At 43.7% G+C, this 15,999-nt stretch overlaps 2 protein-coding genes across 4 annotated transcripts; both read left to right on the top strand.

Annotated features, from left to right (window-relative positions):
- Positions 1-60: 60 nt before the first annotated feature.
- Positions 61-11,541, top strand: L3HYPDH (trans-L-3-hydroxyproline dehydratase). 3 transcript variants are annotated; one of them, XM_069465005.1, is made up of 6 exons: positions 61-675; positions 5,529-5,698; positions 8,067-8,189; positions 8,276-8,413; positions 10,734-10,894; positions 11,179-11,541. In XM_069465005.1, exons 1-5 carry the CDS (start codon positions 159-161, stop codon positions 10,857-10,859), a joined length of 1,074 nt encoding a protein of 357 aa, XP_069321106.1. In that variant the 5' UTR covers positions 61-158; the 3' UTR covers positions 10,860-10,894; positions 11,179-11,541. The 3 variants fall into 3 exon arrangements, with proteins under 3 accessions (XP_069321106.1, XP_069321103.1, XP_069321107.1); XM_069465002.1 differs by having other exon boundaries at positions 10,734-11,541; XM_069465006.1 differs by lacking the exons at positions 61-675; positions 11,179-11,541 and adding an exon at positions 932-1,010 and having other exon boundaries at positions 10,734-11,167.
- A 1,893-nt stretch (positions 11,542-13,434) lies between these two features.
- GPR135 (G protein-coupled receptor 135) lies at positions 13,435-15,033 on the top strand. The gene has a single exon (XM_069464999.1). It carries the CDS (start codon positions 13,435-13,437, stop codon positions 14,953-14,955), a length of 1,521 nt encoding a protein of 506 aa, XP_069321100.1. The 3' UTR covers positions 14,956-15,033.
- Positions 15,034-15,999: the final 966 nt, after the last annotated feature.

Genomic DNA, 15,999 nt, shown 5'->3' with positions numbered 1-15,999 from the left:
CCCGGCTACAGCCCCGAAGTCCCGCCCCCGCTTCCTGGTCTAGGCTCCGAGGCCCCGCCTCCTGGGGGGGCTGCCTCGCGGCCCGCCCTCTCCCGCGGAAAACCAGGGCAGGATCTGGACTTGAGGCGAGGGCTGTGGGGCAGTGGTTGTGTCCAAGGATGCAGACGATAGAGTGCGCGCTGGCCGTGCCCCGGCTGCCCCCGCATGACCGGGGGACGCCGGTGCTGTCGGTGGTGGACATGCACACGGGTGGTGAGCCCCTGCGCATCGTGCTGGCGGGGTGTCCGGACGTGGTCGGGGCCACCTTGCTGGCCAAGCGGCGCTACATGCGCCAGCACCTTGACCATGTGCGTCGACGGCTCATGTTCGAGCCCCGAGGGCACCGGGACATGTATGGGGCCGTCCTGGTGGCGAGCGAGCTGCCGGACGCGCACCTGGGGGTCCTGTTCCTGCACAACGAGGGCTACAGCTCCATGTGCGGCCACGCCGTGCTGGCGCTGGGCCGCTTCGCTCTGGACTTCGGACTGGTGCCGGCGCCCCCGGCCGGCACCCGCGAGGCCCGCGTCAACATCCACTGCCCGTGCGGGCTGGTGGCCGCCTTCGTGGAGTGTGAGGGCGGCCGCAGCCGTGGCCCGGTGCGCTTCCACAGCGTCCCAGCCTTCGTGCTGGCCACAGGTATCCCGCGAGACCCTTCCAGCCCCGGACGGAGCTGCAACCCGGGTTGCAACTAACTACATTAACCGTCTCTCTGGGATGGAACCCCGCGGCGCAACTAACCACCCCGCATACCCTTGCAATTAATGAATAAGTAATTATAAATCACTGCGAACATGTGTCTGCATGTTAGCCTTGCGAATTTGCTTGGTGCATCCAATTAGATTATCCCGCAAATCTATCCGCTCGTGGTCTTGGGAGAGCCTTGAGGAGTAAAGAATTCATATTTCCCTTACTCAGCGCAGCCTTCTGCGCTGGTCAGGCATTCCTAGGGAATTCACAGCTGATAAAGCAAGGCATGCTAGAGTCAAGGAAAGAGCAAACAACAGCCCGTTACCAGAATTCCAGGCTGGCTTGGTAGACACATTATTACCCCTAATTACTTACTAAACACAGTCTTTTTTCCCTCATTTTCCCCACTTCTTTGGGGAAGAATCAAATGAGAATGAGTGAACTAGACAATTTATAAATCGTAAAGGTACAGATGTTGCTGCTTTTATTCTTTAAGAACAGGAACAGATATTGCCTTTGTTCAAATACTGACAACCCCTTACAGCTGTGAAACCTCAGGCAAATTACTTAAACTCTCTGTGCCTATATTCATTTATCTCATAGAATTGTTTCGTTAGGATTAGAGTATGCGAGATACTTAAAAATATATAAAATATATTCCTCAAGATGGAAAGACTGCAGGATGCATAGGATTGCTAGTTAGAGTTTCTAGGCATATAGAGCCATTAAAAGGTTTTGCTGGGTTCCCTAGTACAGTATATCACATAAAGCAGGGCACCTCTATAACCATAACCCTACAAGAGGGAGCTTCCTCATGGGGATGACCTGGCAAGCTGGCATCTAGTCTCATCTGAGTATTCCCTCCAAGGGGCTGAATTCTGTGAATCCATGAAGATACTTCAGTAGTTGTGACTGGAAGTGAGCTGGGAGCTAATTTGGTTAATCAGGAATAGGGTTATCACCCCTTTTCTTCAAAGTCTTCAAGCCATGCAAACCAATCTGTTGGAAAGTTTGATCTTTATCCTCCCTAAGGAATTGGACTGCAAATTAGCCTGATTATGAATGCCACAGTAATAGAACAAGCATTGTCACTCTTAGAGCAACTTCAGGCAGCTGAAACACACAAGTTGTGGAAGAATGTCTCAGGAGAAATTGATGCCATTTTGCCCTTTAGGAGAGAATGGTGTCATGTCAGGATTGGCAGGGCATTTGAGGGAGATGGATTATGTTTAGGATTGCGTCTAAAAAACCTCAACAATTTATCTGGTATGGCTACCTGATTTCCCCGTAAGCAACCCCAGCAGCAGATGAGAAGCACTCTACGTTTAGTGGGCACTGACAGCTGGCAGCAGGATCACCAACTACATCATATTCCTGGGTTGGTTAGGGCAGAGGCAGCCAACCCCTCTGCACAATATTTCCTGACAGCCTCACTGTGTGACAGCACAATAATTAGAGGGCATTAATGATCACTTTGAGTTATTAAGAAAATGAAATCCTGTATTTCTACTTTGAAAAATGCATGAAAGGCAGGCTAATGGTGTATAAGATCACTTCTCTGCTATTCCCCACCTCGGTGACCTTGTTCAAGGGAGTCCATGCTTCAGTGTCACAGCCAGTAAAATGAGGACAACAACAGTACCCGCCTCAGAGGGTTGCTGAGTTCATCTCCACCCCACCATGCTAAAATGGAAACTCTATTTTGTTCACCGTATTCCAAGAGCTTAGAACAATAGGTAGTCAATGACTACTTGTTGAGTAACTAAATGAAATTTGGAGATTATGCTGATTAACAAATGTAAATATTTGATTCTGTTGAGAACCCTATTCCCATTAGAAATTAAACTTTTGGCTTTAATATTAACATCTAGTGTATCCCTAATCTATGCCAGGCATTCCCCACACATTTCACATGAAATTCTTAAAACAGCCCTTTTAGGGGTAATAGCAATTTTACACAAGAGCACACTAAAGCCACACTAAGTGGCAGAACTAGGATTAGAGCCTAGGCTTATCAAATTTCTTCCCTCGTATCCTTAAAATGTTTGCAGTATAAGGAGATGTGTTTTAATTTTCTGGAAAACTATTTAATATATTACACCTCATTCACACAGCATAGTTTAAAATTTGTCTTTCTTGTCCATTGGAGTTCAGTTGGACAAGGAAGAAGGGTAAAGACTGTTTTATTTATCCTCTTCCCCCTTAGTAATTGGCATATAGTAGGTGCTCACTAAATCTTGAGCAAAGTAAATCAAATTGAAATTTCAGTGATAAGCCTGTATGAAGGAAAGGAAAAACCTTAGATTATGTTTTGACTTCTGGATAACAGTTGTATATTTTAGTAAAAAGTGTTTGGGCTCTGGAGTCACTTGGTCCTGGGTTTAACTCCAAGCTTTGCTACTTATTCGGTGCATAACTCTGGGGAATAATGTGAGGATGGCAAGTAGTACAGTATTTACCTCCCAGAGCTGTAGTGATCAAGGAGCTAATGTCATGAATTAAAGGGCTAAAGTCCTTGGTACATAGAATGAACTCATGTAAAACAAGTATCTTAATTTTTAATATTGGTAATTTCATGATTAAAAATACTCACAGATAATTAATGGACAGAAGTAACTTTCAAGGACATCTGGTCCATTTTAAAGAAAAGGAAACTGAAACTCAGCGAGGTATAGTACCCTACCCAACTGCCCACCCCAAAATTCTAGAAAGGGCAGCCAGGGGAATGATCGTATGCCCAGTGATCACTTCTCTTGAGCCAGCTTACCCATTCTGCCCTGGCCCCAGGATTGGTGGCCAATTCCCCACTCAGTTATACAATCAAGAGAAGAGGGTAGACAGACAGACACAGGCTTGCCACCCCTGTCCCTGATAGCTGCCCATCTTCACATGCACACCCACCTTACCTCTCCACATTGGGGCAGTCCCGAATTTCCATCTGCTTCCCCGTTCTCCTTTCATTAAACCTACTTTTCATGTTGCGCCAGCATCAAGATAAAGACATTTCTGGTTCAATTTTGCTGTTAAGATCCACAGGCATGTTTTACTTGGTTATAAATTTGCTCTGGTTTGACACATCATGTGTTAAAGGGCTTCTGTAGACTAGTCCAGAACTCATAGCACACTGGGATCTTACTATGACTCAGTGTGAAAACTCAGGAATACAAGAAATATTTCCTTTTTAACAACTTGATTTCTGAAATTGAGACCCTACTCTGTCCTTTTGGTTGGCTGAGCCTCATCTTTCTATGTGCTGTCCTCTTCCCTGATATGTGTGAACAAAGGTTTCTTAAAAGTGCCAAGACCTTGGAGAGGAGGGCCCTTCTGTCCTAGGCTTGCACTGTTAACCAGCAAAGCAGAACATCGCCTCCCACTCCCTGCCCTCTGCCCTTGCCTCCCGCTCCTTGTCTGCTGCCTCTGTTTCACCACGTCACCTTCCCGTGATGCTGTGGGGAAGTCAACACAGGTCCTCTGTACTCAGGACCTCCAGCCTCTTCTCTTCCCAGGCCAGAGGACATTTCTCTCTATATTCCTCTCTTCAGGATACTCCTTTGCCAACAAATGCCTTCTGCCCACCTCCATCCCCCAGAGATTAGATTTCCATAAAACAAAAACAGAAAGACCTACTATCTCCCCTATCATATGCTTCCCCCAGAGACAGTGATCATCAAGCCAGCTTGAATTGGGGAGGAGGAAGAGAGGAAAATTCGAAGAGTAAACAGTTTCATGTCCCAAAATATCACCCAGTTGCATTTGTTTGGAAATACCGATTCAGGATATCAGACAACTGGGCCGGGCGCGGTGGCTCACGCCTGTAATCCTAGCACTCTGGGAGGCCGAGGTGGGCGGATCGTTTGAGCTCAGGAGTTCGAGACCAGCCTGAGCAAGAGCGAGACCCCATCTCTACTAAAAATAGAAAAATTATATGGACAGCTAAAAATATATATAGAAAAAATTAGCCGGGCATGGTGGTGCATGCCTGTAGTCCCAACTACTCGGGAGGCTGAGACAGGAGGATCCCTTGAGCTCAGGAGTTTGAGGTTGCTGTGAGCTAAGCTGACGCCACGGCACTCACCCTAGCCTGGGCAACAAAGTGAGACTCTGTCTCAAAAAAAAAAAAAAAAAAAAAAGGATATCAGACAACTGAACTTCAAGTGAACCTTTGGGTATGTCAGGGACTTAAAATGCTCAAACATGCTAAATGATACTGTAGAGGTTAGTGATCCTACAATGCCTTTATTCTGAGTATTTGTCTGCAGGATACTTTAATGAGATGAAAATATGTAGATGATTAAATATATATAATTTATATAGAGAAATCTTTTTTCAAAAAATTTGTCTTGACATTACAGCTGAAGAAAACCAAATTGTGAATAGGATCCAAAATCCTCACCATTTTAAACTATCTTTAATGGTATAAGCAGGTACCTATATTTTTCTTCGTAGTTTTCACAGGGATATCCCAGGGGTTTCCCTCTCTCAGCCTCTAGGATATTTCCTAGAAATGATGTTTCCTAGAAAAGCTGCTCAGAGTAGTTAACAAATGCATATGTATGAGTTGGGGAAAACGTGGCATTCAGTATAATAATTTATGTAAAGATCAAGTTAAAAATAGAAAGATGCACCTAGTTATTACTTACCTAATGCTTACTCATTTTAAAAATTGATTTTTTTTCTTCATTCCACTTTATGATAGGAAAAGAACACCCCCCCTTACTGGAAATATATTAAAAATGCTGTGAATTTTGTTGCTAAAATATTTATTAACAAACACATCTAATTTCCAAACACATCTTTTTTAGATTTCATGGTAGATGTTCCTGGACATGGAAAGGTGGTGGTGGACATCGCATATGGCGGAGCATTTTATGCATTTGTTAGTGCTGAAAAGTTAGGACTTGATGTTTATTCTGCAAAGACAAGGGACCTTGTAGATGCAGCGAGTACAGTAACAAAAGCAGTGAAAGCTCAGGTCAGTGCAATTTCTGCCTTCATAACAAATGTTCTCCTCTGTGGCATGGACAAAATAGAAATTATTATGTCTGTAAAGAAAACTAAATATCTAATATCTAATATTTAAATTAGTAGTACTAAGAATAGAGGACTGGTTAAAATCTTAGGCTCTAGAGCAAAACTACCTATGAGTTCTAGCTTTGCCACTTGTAATGGTCATAACCTTGGATAAGTTACATGACCTCCATATGCCTTACTTTTCCTATCTGCAAAATGGAAATTATGAAATACCTGCTTCATAGGGTTCTAAGAATGAAGTAAATCAATACATGTAAAAGACTTAGAATAGTATCGGGTCCATAATGTTCAATAAATTATTATTAATTTTAATTCTTCTATACTAATATAGTTTGTGGTTATTTAAATGTATAGTAAATATATAGAATTCCACTAATTTAAAATGCATATGCTTTGCTATATGTGGTCATTCTGTAAAACTTGAAAATAATTAATGTAAAATATAGCTTACAAAATAGATTTCATTAAGTCTTATAAGACTTTCTCTTATTCACAGGGAACATTAATTCGTAATTAGTGAATCATTTCCTATATTGCTTAGAAGTTAAATAACTACTCAAGTAACTCTAGTTTTGGCTTGGGAAATCTATTCTGATAAAATCGGTTTCGTCTGCCATTTTACCTTGAAACTGGGACTATAAATAAAATACAAGTACAATATTTGAATAGTATATGAGAATTTATTGGTAGTAGTAAAAAAAAATATGAAAGATAGTGTCTAATGTACTTGTACTAATAATTATTAGAGGGCTATTTAACATTCCTGAAGCTTTATCATAATTTTTAACTTAAATAACCAAATGAAAATATAGACTGTATCACTGTTCTAAATTATTTTTCCGGGACTGTCAATACTAATAGGTGGAATTATGTTATCACAGTAACTTCAGAAGCTCTGGATTTACATCAATTTTCTATTCCATTAAGTAGACAGATAATAGTTTGAGTTATTTAATTGGGCACAAAATAATTTCTCCTGACTTTTAATGAACTCAACAGATAAAGTCATGGTTTTCTTATTAAAAGGAGTAATTTTGAACTTCTCATTAGAGCTTGAACTTCTCAGCAAAGTGGCAAGGGGTGGACTTTGAGGAAGGAGGGATTCTGAGAAAAATATGAGGACGAGTTCTATTATTGAGGTGCCAGGCAGTACAACTACTTTGTGAACTGCTGACCATTTGTACAGCTGAAGTGGATTTAGTGAAAGGCCTTTTTGTGGGGGCTAATGTTGATATAATATAAATTCATCTTCATTCTTTCATAAGACATAAACAGACATTTATCAAGAACACATTGTATGTCAGTCATTATGCTAGATGCCAGAGACTCAAAGGATCTTGCTTTAGTGGGAGTGGCAGGCATAGCTATGAACAGTGTTATGCTGGAATGGTGCTGACGCAGGGGTGGGGCATAGGGGCTTTAAGAGGATGGAAAACAAAGGTCCAGTCTGCAGGCCTCTTTAACTCATCTTTAGATGGACTCTTTGGACTTTAAGAACCCAATTCTATCAATTGCTTTAAATGACAGGTAGGTGCAAGTGGAATGTACTAATTGTCCAGATACACAGGGAAGTAAGAGTATAGTAATCTGTATCACACTGTCAGACATCACAGAAATCCAGGAAAAGTTAAACAACTAGACCTTCCAAGAACAAAAGAAAACATTGCGTAATTGGGCCTGAATGTACCTTTGAGAGATTTAGCTACCCTGCCAGGGCCTGCCTCTGTCTGTGTGCATCTGCTGCTTTTCATGGAACCAGCTGACTTCATCCTCTACAATAAATCTTTCTATCCAGTTGTTTCTCTTACCTAGTAGCTTCTGCATCCTTAGAACGCTTGCTTACTCATGTCTTCTCATAGTACTCGTCTCTATTAATGTTATTAACTTCAGTTCTAGGTACTCATTGCCTGATTTTTCCACATTAATCCCTTCAAGCTCCTGGGAATGAGAATATGATTGCCTTAGCTCATCCTGTTGGAGCAGCCACGGCCCGCCTGTGGGTTGACTATCCTGGGGTCAGTGCTTCAAAGAGAGTTTGAGGGGTGGGGTGTGTATAAAACAGGACTATTCCTAACTTCCTTAGAAGGGATTCAAAGTATAAGAATCATAACTTCCAATAAAACTATGTTTATTCAAACTAGACAAAGACAATTTCTAGCATTTAGTTCCTTGCCCTAAAAGGTATTTAAAAAATGATAAAGATTGAAAAGTTACATCTGAGAGGGCTCTATCTACATTATCTATACAAATAAATTTGAATCAAAATATTTATTTTCCATGTGTTTGATAATTTTTGTTCTTATTTGCAGTTTAAAATTAATCATCCTGATAGTGAAGACCTTGCCTTTCTATACGGAACTATAATAACAGACGGAAAAGATGCATACAGTGAGGAACCAACCACCAACATCTGTGTGTTTGCAGATGAACAGGTACTAAAACTGTAACTTCAAGGCATAAAAGCCAGAAGATGGAACCAAAACACTGAACATTCTTATCTTCATTTATTTCAAAACAGGTTGACAGAAGTCCTACCGGTTCAGGAGTGACAGCCCGAATTGCCTTACAGTATCGCAAAGGGCTTCTAGAACTGAACCAGACCAGAGCCTTTAAAAGCAGTGCAACTGGCTCAGTATTCACAGGAAAAGCTGTGAGGGTGAGTGACACCCTTAGCTTCTTATTTGTAAATGTGTTCCTTATGGGACTGAAGAGGCCTGAGTTGGGTGTTTGATAAGTTTCTTCACTCGGCCCTCAGAAGAGAATTTTAAAGCAAGCCTTTAAAAACTTCTTTTCGACTAGGACATTGGTTCTCAAAGTTTGGTCTTGGGACCCAAGAAGGTGCCTAAGGTCCTTTCCATGGGTCCAGAGGTCAAAACTATGTTCATAATAATACTAAGACATTATTTGTTTTTCGCTGCCATCCTCTCAAGAGTGTACAGTGGAGCTCTGCAGAAGCTACATGATGTGGGATATCCCAGCCAATTGAATGCAGAAGCCGATATGAGAATCTAGCTGTCTTCTGTTAAGCCAGACATGACAGAGGTTTGCAAAAATGTAAAACAATGCCACTTTTCTCATTAAACAGTTTTTGTTTTGGCAAATAGTTATTTTCATTAAAATAGGTTATTTATATTGTAACATGTAATGGGTTTATTATTTTATTAAATGAAGTAATGAACGAATATTTTTAATTCCCAATACAGCAAATATTGAAAGATAATACACGAACAAAAACTCTCTAGGGTCCTCAAATCTTAAACTATAAGGAATCCTGGGACTAAAAGTTTTAAGAACCACTAAATTAGGGTTTCAGAGGTTTTTTGTTTTTGTTTTATTTTATTCCATAGTAGTGTTTCATGTTATATAATAGGACATGGAAGCTCTGATCAAATTTTAAATGTGCTAAAACAGCTAATTAATGAATCTACTCATAGTAGTAAATGTAATCTATTGTAGAATGATTAATCTACATTTATTAAGTGAATCTACTCATAGAGGGTCCTTTAACATAGCAAACTATCTTAATATAGCTGTTTTTGAAGTTTGGTTTTTCTGAATTTGAATTTTCTTTAAGTTAGGGATTCCTATATCATATAGTGATCTTGTGATAAACCAAACCATTTATGTTGTATGCAAAAATTTGGAACACATTGTCTTCAAAATCCAAGATTGAACATAAAAATAATAATCTATAGCATATATTGAGTACTTCACTATCTGTCAGTTTCCAAGCTAAGTGCTTTATACGTACAGCCTCATTTAATCCTCACAAGAATCCTAAGAGGTTGATACTATACTTTTATTATCCCTTTTTAACAGATGGTAAAATGGAGAATTAGAGAAGTTAGGTCATTTGCCAGGGCTAATGAGTAAGGGAACCAGGCTATGAACGGGGACCTCTCTGAGCAGACCCTATGCTGTTAAGCACTATAGTAGATTGCTACCAGACAAAGCAAAAGTTCATTGGGGCTTTGTATTATAGCAGCTTTATATTAATAAAAAGATAATAAATTACTGTACCCTAATTTTATATATGGCATTTTACCTTTAGCTTCAGGTATTCTTATTTAAAAAATTAGAAAATAAAAAGATCCTATAGTTACAATTTGAAGTTATTTATTTTACAGTTATTATCGTGCTTGCCAGAATATCTTCTCTTCTACCATACTCTTTCCCTCTCTGCCTGGGCTCTTCCAGGCTCTGTGAGGGTACCTGCTCTGTCTCTTTACTTGCCCCAGCTCCCTTTCCCTGTCCTTCCAGTTAGGTGTCCCCATCATTTCATTCTTCACTTCCTTCTCATCTCATCTACAGTTTGATGCCACTGGGCAGTTCCATCCATTTACTAGGCTTCAATTCTCAACCATCTGTTGCTGATGACTCCCCAACCCCCATCCCTACCATGCCTACTCTGTACTCCCTCCTGAATCTACCACTCTTGGTTCCAGCTGTTCGCTATACTCATCTGTAAATGATCATCCCAGAGGGATCTCAAACTTGCCTTATTAAAAAGTTCTTCCTTCCTACAACATATTCCTCCTCTCTCATTCCCTGTCTTGGTTAATGGCATCATTAGCATCACTTCTTAGCTAGAGACTGTGATCACATTTGACTTATTCCTTCTCCTCAGTTCCCACATATGTTGTTCAACAGATCTGTTAGTTCTGCCCCAGGGTATCTCTATATTATATTCTTCTCCATCTTCACTAAAAACTACCCTAGTGACTCTGGATTCAATCAGTGAATTGAGGTTATCTCTTAACAGATGTTTAGGTTTCTAGTCTCTCACCTCTCCAATTCATCCCCACTTTACAGCTAATGTATCTAAAACACAAGTCTGACCATATCACTCTCCTTATGTCCCTTGCCTATAGGATTAACTTGGGGCTAATGATAAAAGTCAAGAGTACAACTTTTAGGCAAGATACAATATGCGTGCAATATTTTGATAGTATACGCCTTTCCTCTTCTTTTTGCAGGAAGCAAAATGTGGTGATTTTCAAGCTGTCATAGTGGAAGTATCAGGACAAGCACATTATACGGGCACAGCAAGCTTTACAGTAGAAGATGACGATCCACTGAGGGACGGGTTTCTTCTCAAGTGACTTCTTCCATGACGTTTAAGGGCTGTCTTTTTAAAGTAATGATTGTCCATAGTGATGTTTCCTCTAAATTATGTGAAAACCAATGTCCAAATTATATATAAGCTAATTTCCATTTTTCTAAAGTAGTACACTGTGGCTAAATATAAAGTTACTATACCTCATATTTGCAAATGTATATTGCTATAAATGTCACTTATGTCTAGCATACAAAATGCCAGAATTCAGAATCTTTTTCTAGTGATTAATGTATCAGGTAAAATTAAAACTTAGTTACTTTTAAATTTTACTCTGGTAATTACTATGATATTTTGTTTTACAGGCTCTTTGAATAACATCTGGAATTGTAGCCCTCACAACAATGATTTGCAAGCTCATTATTTTAGTCTTCCAGTCTTTGAGTAAAACAATGCCCTCTCTATAAGCAGCATGTAAAGGAGATGGATTATTAACACTTAATAGCCTGAGACAGATCCACTCAGCTTTTTTGACTAGGAATACTTATAGCTGTTGCTGGGATACTCTCTGTGCTGCAAAGCCCAGCTCCTACGCCTACAGGTATCCTAAGATTCAGACGCTGCTAACTTCAGCACTAACCTTTGGACTTAATTGTGTTTGCCTAAGACTCTAATCCTCTGTGGGCTGGGATCCTCATCTTGTTTGTTGCCCCCTAAAACTAAGCACAATCTTGGAAGACTCTGTTCACTAAATAAATTAATCTATAATAATTATATTTTTGTCTTGATCAACAAAATTAAGACAAAATCGATCTCAGTTTCAGATGGGGTTGATTGCCCCCAAGGGGATATTTGGCAGTGTCTAGAAATATTTTTAGTGTTACAACTGGGAGAGCTGCTACTGGCATCTCGTGGGCAGAGGCTAGGGAAGCTGCTAAACATCCTACAATGCACAGGATCACCCCTGCAACAAAAAATCTCCAGCCCAAAATGTCAAAAATGCTTAGGCTGAGAAACCCAGCCTTGGTTTACCACCTTAACTGTTCTTCTATAATATTTATGCTGTAAATTTCCAGTAAGATATTTTTCCTCAATGAAATAAGCACTCAAAGTACTAATATTGAATCTAAGACCTACACATATACTAGTCATTCTTTTTTTTTTTAATTTTTTTTATTTTTTTTCTTCACCTACTTTATTGAATTAATTCACTTAGCATTTCCAGAAATAAAAGCACTAGTTACATTTTTAAAGAAAGGCCTAGTCCTTGCAAAGTTTTCATCTTTATATACTAGTCATTCTTTAGAACAGTGTTTCTCAAATTTGTGCATCAGACAGAATCACCTGGAGGACTTGTTAAAACACAAGTAGCTGAGCCCCAGCCCCAGAGGTTCAGATTCAGCAGACTTGGGGGAGGGCCTGAGAATTTGCATCTCTAAAAGTTCTCGGGGGATGTTGATGCTGCTGGTCCAGGTTCCACACACTGCGCATCACTGCTTTCAAGAAGACCCCAGGTTAGCCAGAGGGTTTATCACATTTTCACCATTAGAGGGCATGCCCAGAAACTTGAGATGCGGCTTCCCTGGGCAGCCATGCCTTTCCTGTTCCTGAATCTCCCAGCCAGATACCTGGAGCTGCATCTGTGATGACAGCTGGGCTGGCAGCACCTTAAATTCAAAACACACCCTATTCCTGAGAACAGATGAAGGCTGCCAGCAGGGCAAGGAACCAGTCCCTCTCTTGTCCCCCATTTATTAGCCAGTTATGGTCCTGTGGTCTAGGCCCTTGAAAACAAGGTGATATCTCTTAGAGCACCTGTATCAGCATCACCTATGATGTTTAGATTCATGGGCCCATCCTCAGTAATTCCGGGAGTCATCCAGGGAATCTGCATTTTACCAAGCTTACCACATCAGTGGTTCTCAAAGGTGGTCCTCGGACAAGCATCACCACTGGTGAACTCGTCAGAAATTCTTGGACACTACCCCAGACCTAAGTAATCTGAAATTCTAGGATTGAAGCCCAGTCACTTGTGTTTTAACGCGTCCTCTAGGTGATTCTGTTACACACTCAAGTTTGAGAACGATTGGTGTAAATTATTCTGCCCCGCAAGTTTAAGAGCTCTGGATGTGGACTGCTTTTCACTTTAGGTTTTAGATTTCTTTCCTACCTGTCCATGCCAAAAATACCCACAGGAAGCAAAGCGCCCCCAACAAAGGCCTCCCTGTCGCACATTTGTACCCTACAAGAGAGAGCTAGAGTGAATCTTTGTTGAATCTGGTCATTTGTTTGCGGGCCAGTCCTGCTCTATGTGCCCCGGCAGTGGTCCCTAAAGAGCGACCTGGCACTCTCCGAAGCCCAACCCGCTGACTGGGTAACCTCGGGGAGAGGCAGTGTCGTGGGCCGGCTTTCCTGAGGGTACTGGGCTGGCGTCCCGCCCCGCGCTCCTGCGTAAACACGCGGTTCCCTCGGAAACGCCTGGAACCCACGTCAAAGGCTCTGCCATCCCCGGCGACCGCCACCCTCCGGCCGAGCCCGGCTGTCCGCAGCGGCCGCCCCTCCAGCCGAGCAGCCGCCTCCCCTGTGCGGGATGAACAGACCCGCGGCCGCCGCGGGGCCCCATGAAGGAGCAGCGGCCGCCGCCGCCGGCCCGCCCACCAGCGAGCATGGCCTTACTGGGCAGCCCGCACCCCGGCGCCCCCTCCGCGGCCGGCGCGCCTGGCGGGACTTCCTCCGCGGCGACCGCGGCCGCGCTGTCTTTCAGCACCGTGGCGACCGCGGCGGCCGAGGCGCTGGGGAACCAGAGCAACGCGAGCGGAGGCGGCAGCGCTGTCGCTACGGGTGGCGGCGGCCTCGGCGCGGGTGGGGCGGCGGGGTCCGCGCGGGCGGCGGGGGCGGCGGAGGCGGCGGGGAGGCCGCCGCTGGGGCCGGAGGAGGCGCCGCTGCTGTCGCACGGGGCGGCCGTGGCGGCCCAGGCGCTGGTCCTCCTCTTCATCTTCCTGCTGTCTAGCCTGGGCAACTGCGCGGTGATGGGGGTGATCGTGAAGCACCGGCAGCTCCGTACCGTCACCAACGCCTTCATCCTGTCGCTGTCCCTGTCGGATCTGCTCACGGCACTGCTCTGCCTGCCCGCCGCCTTCCTGGACCTCTTCACGCCGCCCGGAGGCTCCGCGCCCGCAGCCGCTGCGGGGCCCTGGCGCGGCTTCTGCGCCGCCAGCCGCTTCTTCAGCTCGTGCTTCGGCATCGTGTCCACGCTCAGCTTGGCCCTCATCTCGCTGGACCGCTACTGCGCCATCGTGCGGCCGCCCCGGGAGAAGATCGGCCGCCGCCGCGCGCTGCAGCTGCTGGCGGGCGCCTGGCTGGCCGCGCTGGGCTTCTCCCTGCCCTGGGAGCTGCTCGGGGCGCCCCGGGAGTCCCCGGCGGCGCAGAGCTTCCACGGCTGCCTCTACCGGACCTCCCCGGACCCGGCGCAGCTGGGCGCGGCCTACAGCGTGGGGCTGGTGGTGGCCTGCTACCTGCTGCCCTTCCTGCTCATGTGCTTCTGCCACTACCACATCTGCAAGACGGTGCGACTGTCGGACGTGCGTGTGGGGCCCGTGACCACCTATGCGCGCGTGCTGCGTTTCTTCAGTGAGGTGCGAACAGCCACCACCGTGCTTATCATGATCGTCTTCGTCATCTGCTGCTGGGGACCCTACTGCTTCCTGGTACTGCTGGCTGCGACCCGGCAGGCCCAGGCCGCGCAGCCCCCCTCGCTCCTCAACGTGGTGGCTGTCTGGTTGACCTGGGCCAATGGAGCCATCAACCCTGTCATCTATGCCATCCGCAACCCCAACATTTCGATGCTCCTAGGGCGCAACCGCGAAGAGGGCTACCGGACTGGGAATGTGGACGCTTTCCTGCCCAGCCAGGGCCCGGGTCTGCAAGCCAGAAGCCGAAATCGCCTCCGAAACCGCTATGCCAACCGGCTGGGCGCCTGCAGCAGGATGTCCTCTTCCAACCCAGCCAGTGGGGCGGGAGGGGATTTGGCCATGTGGGCCCGCAAAAATCCAGTTGTACTTTTCTTTCGGGAGGGGCCACCAGAGCCTGTGACAGCAGTGGCCAAACAGCCTAAATCCGAAGCCGGGGATACCAGTCTCTGACTGAGGCAGGATGGTATGGACAGCTTGTGAAGGCAAATTTCCACTCGCTTCATTTAATGATACAGGATTCCTGGGAGAATCGCGGGATTTCATAAAGCCAAACATTTAAAACTAAAGAGTCGGGGGGAGGGTCACCACTTCCCCCAAACAACATAAAAGACAATGTCCATTTCTTCAAAAGTGCCAAAAGAAATGTAAAATGCAAAAATTAAAACAATCTTAAACCACACAACCAAGCATTGTGAACTGTAAGTGCCAAAAAAATGACAAAAAATAATATTCACTATTACTGAATAGCTCATATTACATGATCACACTGTGAAATAAACATTGAATGCAGCTAGTATTTGTTCAAATACATAGAGTTTCAGGAATGAATGGAGATCCTCAGAGCTGCTTGAAAGCCCTTCTAAATCACCAGCATTCAACAAAACTTCAGATTCTAGAACTTGCACCTCTGGCGTGGTGCTTAGGTTGGGAGCAGAAAATTCTTACCCTTACACACGTCAGTGCACTTCTCCACCTCACACCCTTATAACCTTTTTGGGAACTTGTACATTATATCCCATTTAAAACATTTTAAGATTCTGAAAAGGTGGTTTATTACTAGAAAAAAATCAACCATGTGAAGAGCAGATAGAAGTATGAGCATAACTGTTCTGTTTCTGTTTTAAAAAGTATTCCAAAATTATAATAAAATTTAATGTTCCTTCCACCCCCTCTCATACTCCCAAAATGATCTGCCTTGGAAAACTTTGGAAAGTAAGCTTTGCCCTTACTCTAACCTGCGATTTTGTTTCTGATAATTTTTAGAATTCTGCTCTCAGAATATTTTCATATTTTTAAAAATTATTTTCATAGTACAAAATCTTCGTGTTTTGAGGTAAATTTGATTTTTGGATACAGCCAGAAATGTAATTTGAAGTCAAGTTGATTGAATAAGGTGAGTGATGCCACTTTTTAAATTATCATTTTAAAAATTTGTCTATAAAATAACAATATTGGCATTGCTATATGGCTTTTAACTAACTGATGATGATTTGA

The sequence above is a fragment of the Eulemur rufifrons genome, chromosome 2 (assembly GCF_041146395.1).
Source record: "Eulemur rufifrons isolate Redbay chromosome 2, OSU_ERuf_1, whole genome shotgun sequence".
Lineage (NCBI taxonomy): Eukaryota > Metazoa > Chordata > Mammalia > Primates > Lemuridae > Eulemur > Eulemur rufifrons.
The sequence above is the reverse complement of the archived record's forward strand: the minus strand, read 5'-3'. Positions and strand labels throughout refer to the sequence as shown.

Bases quoted from the DNA above. Each gene is read 5' to 3' on its own strand.
- L3HYPDH (XM_069465005.1), top strand. From the start codon at position 159: ATGCAGACGATAGAGTGCGCGCTGGCCGTGCCCCGGCTGCCCCCGCAT. The intron at 8,190-8,275 runs GTACTAAAACTG...ATTTCAAAACAG, and splicing joins GTGTGTTTGCAGATGAACAG to GTTGACAGAAGTCCTACCGG. The intron at 8,414-10,733 runs GTGAGTGACACC...TTCTTTTTGCAG, and splicing joins TCACAGGAAAAGCTGTGAGG to GAAGCAAAATGTGGTGATTT.
- GPR135 (XM_069464999.1), top strand. From the start codon at position 13,435: ATGAAGGAGCAGCGGCCGCCGCCGCCGGCCCGCCCACCAGCGAGCATG.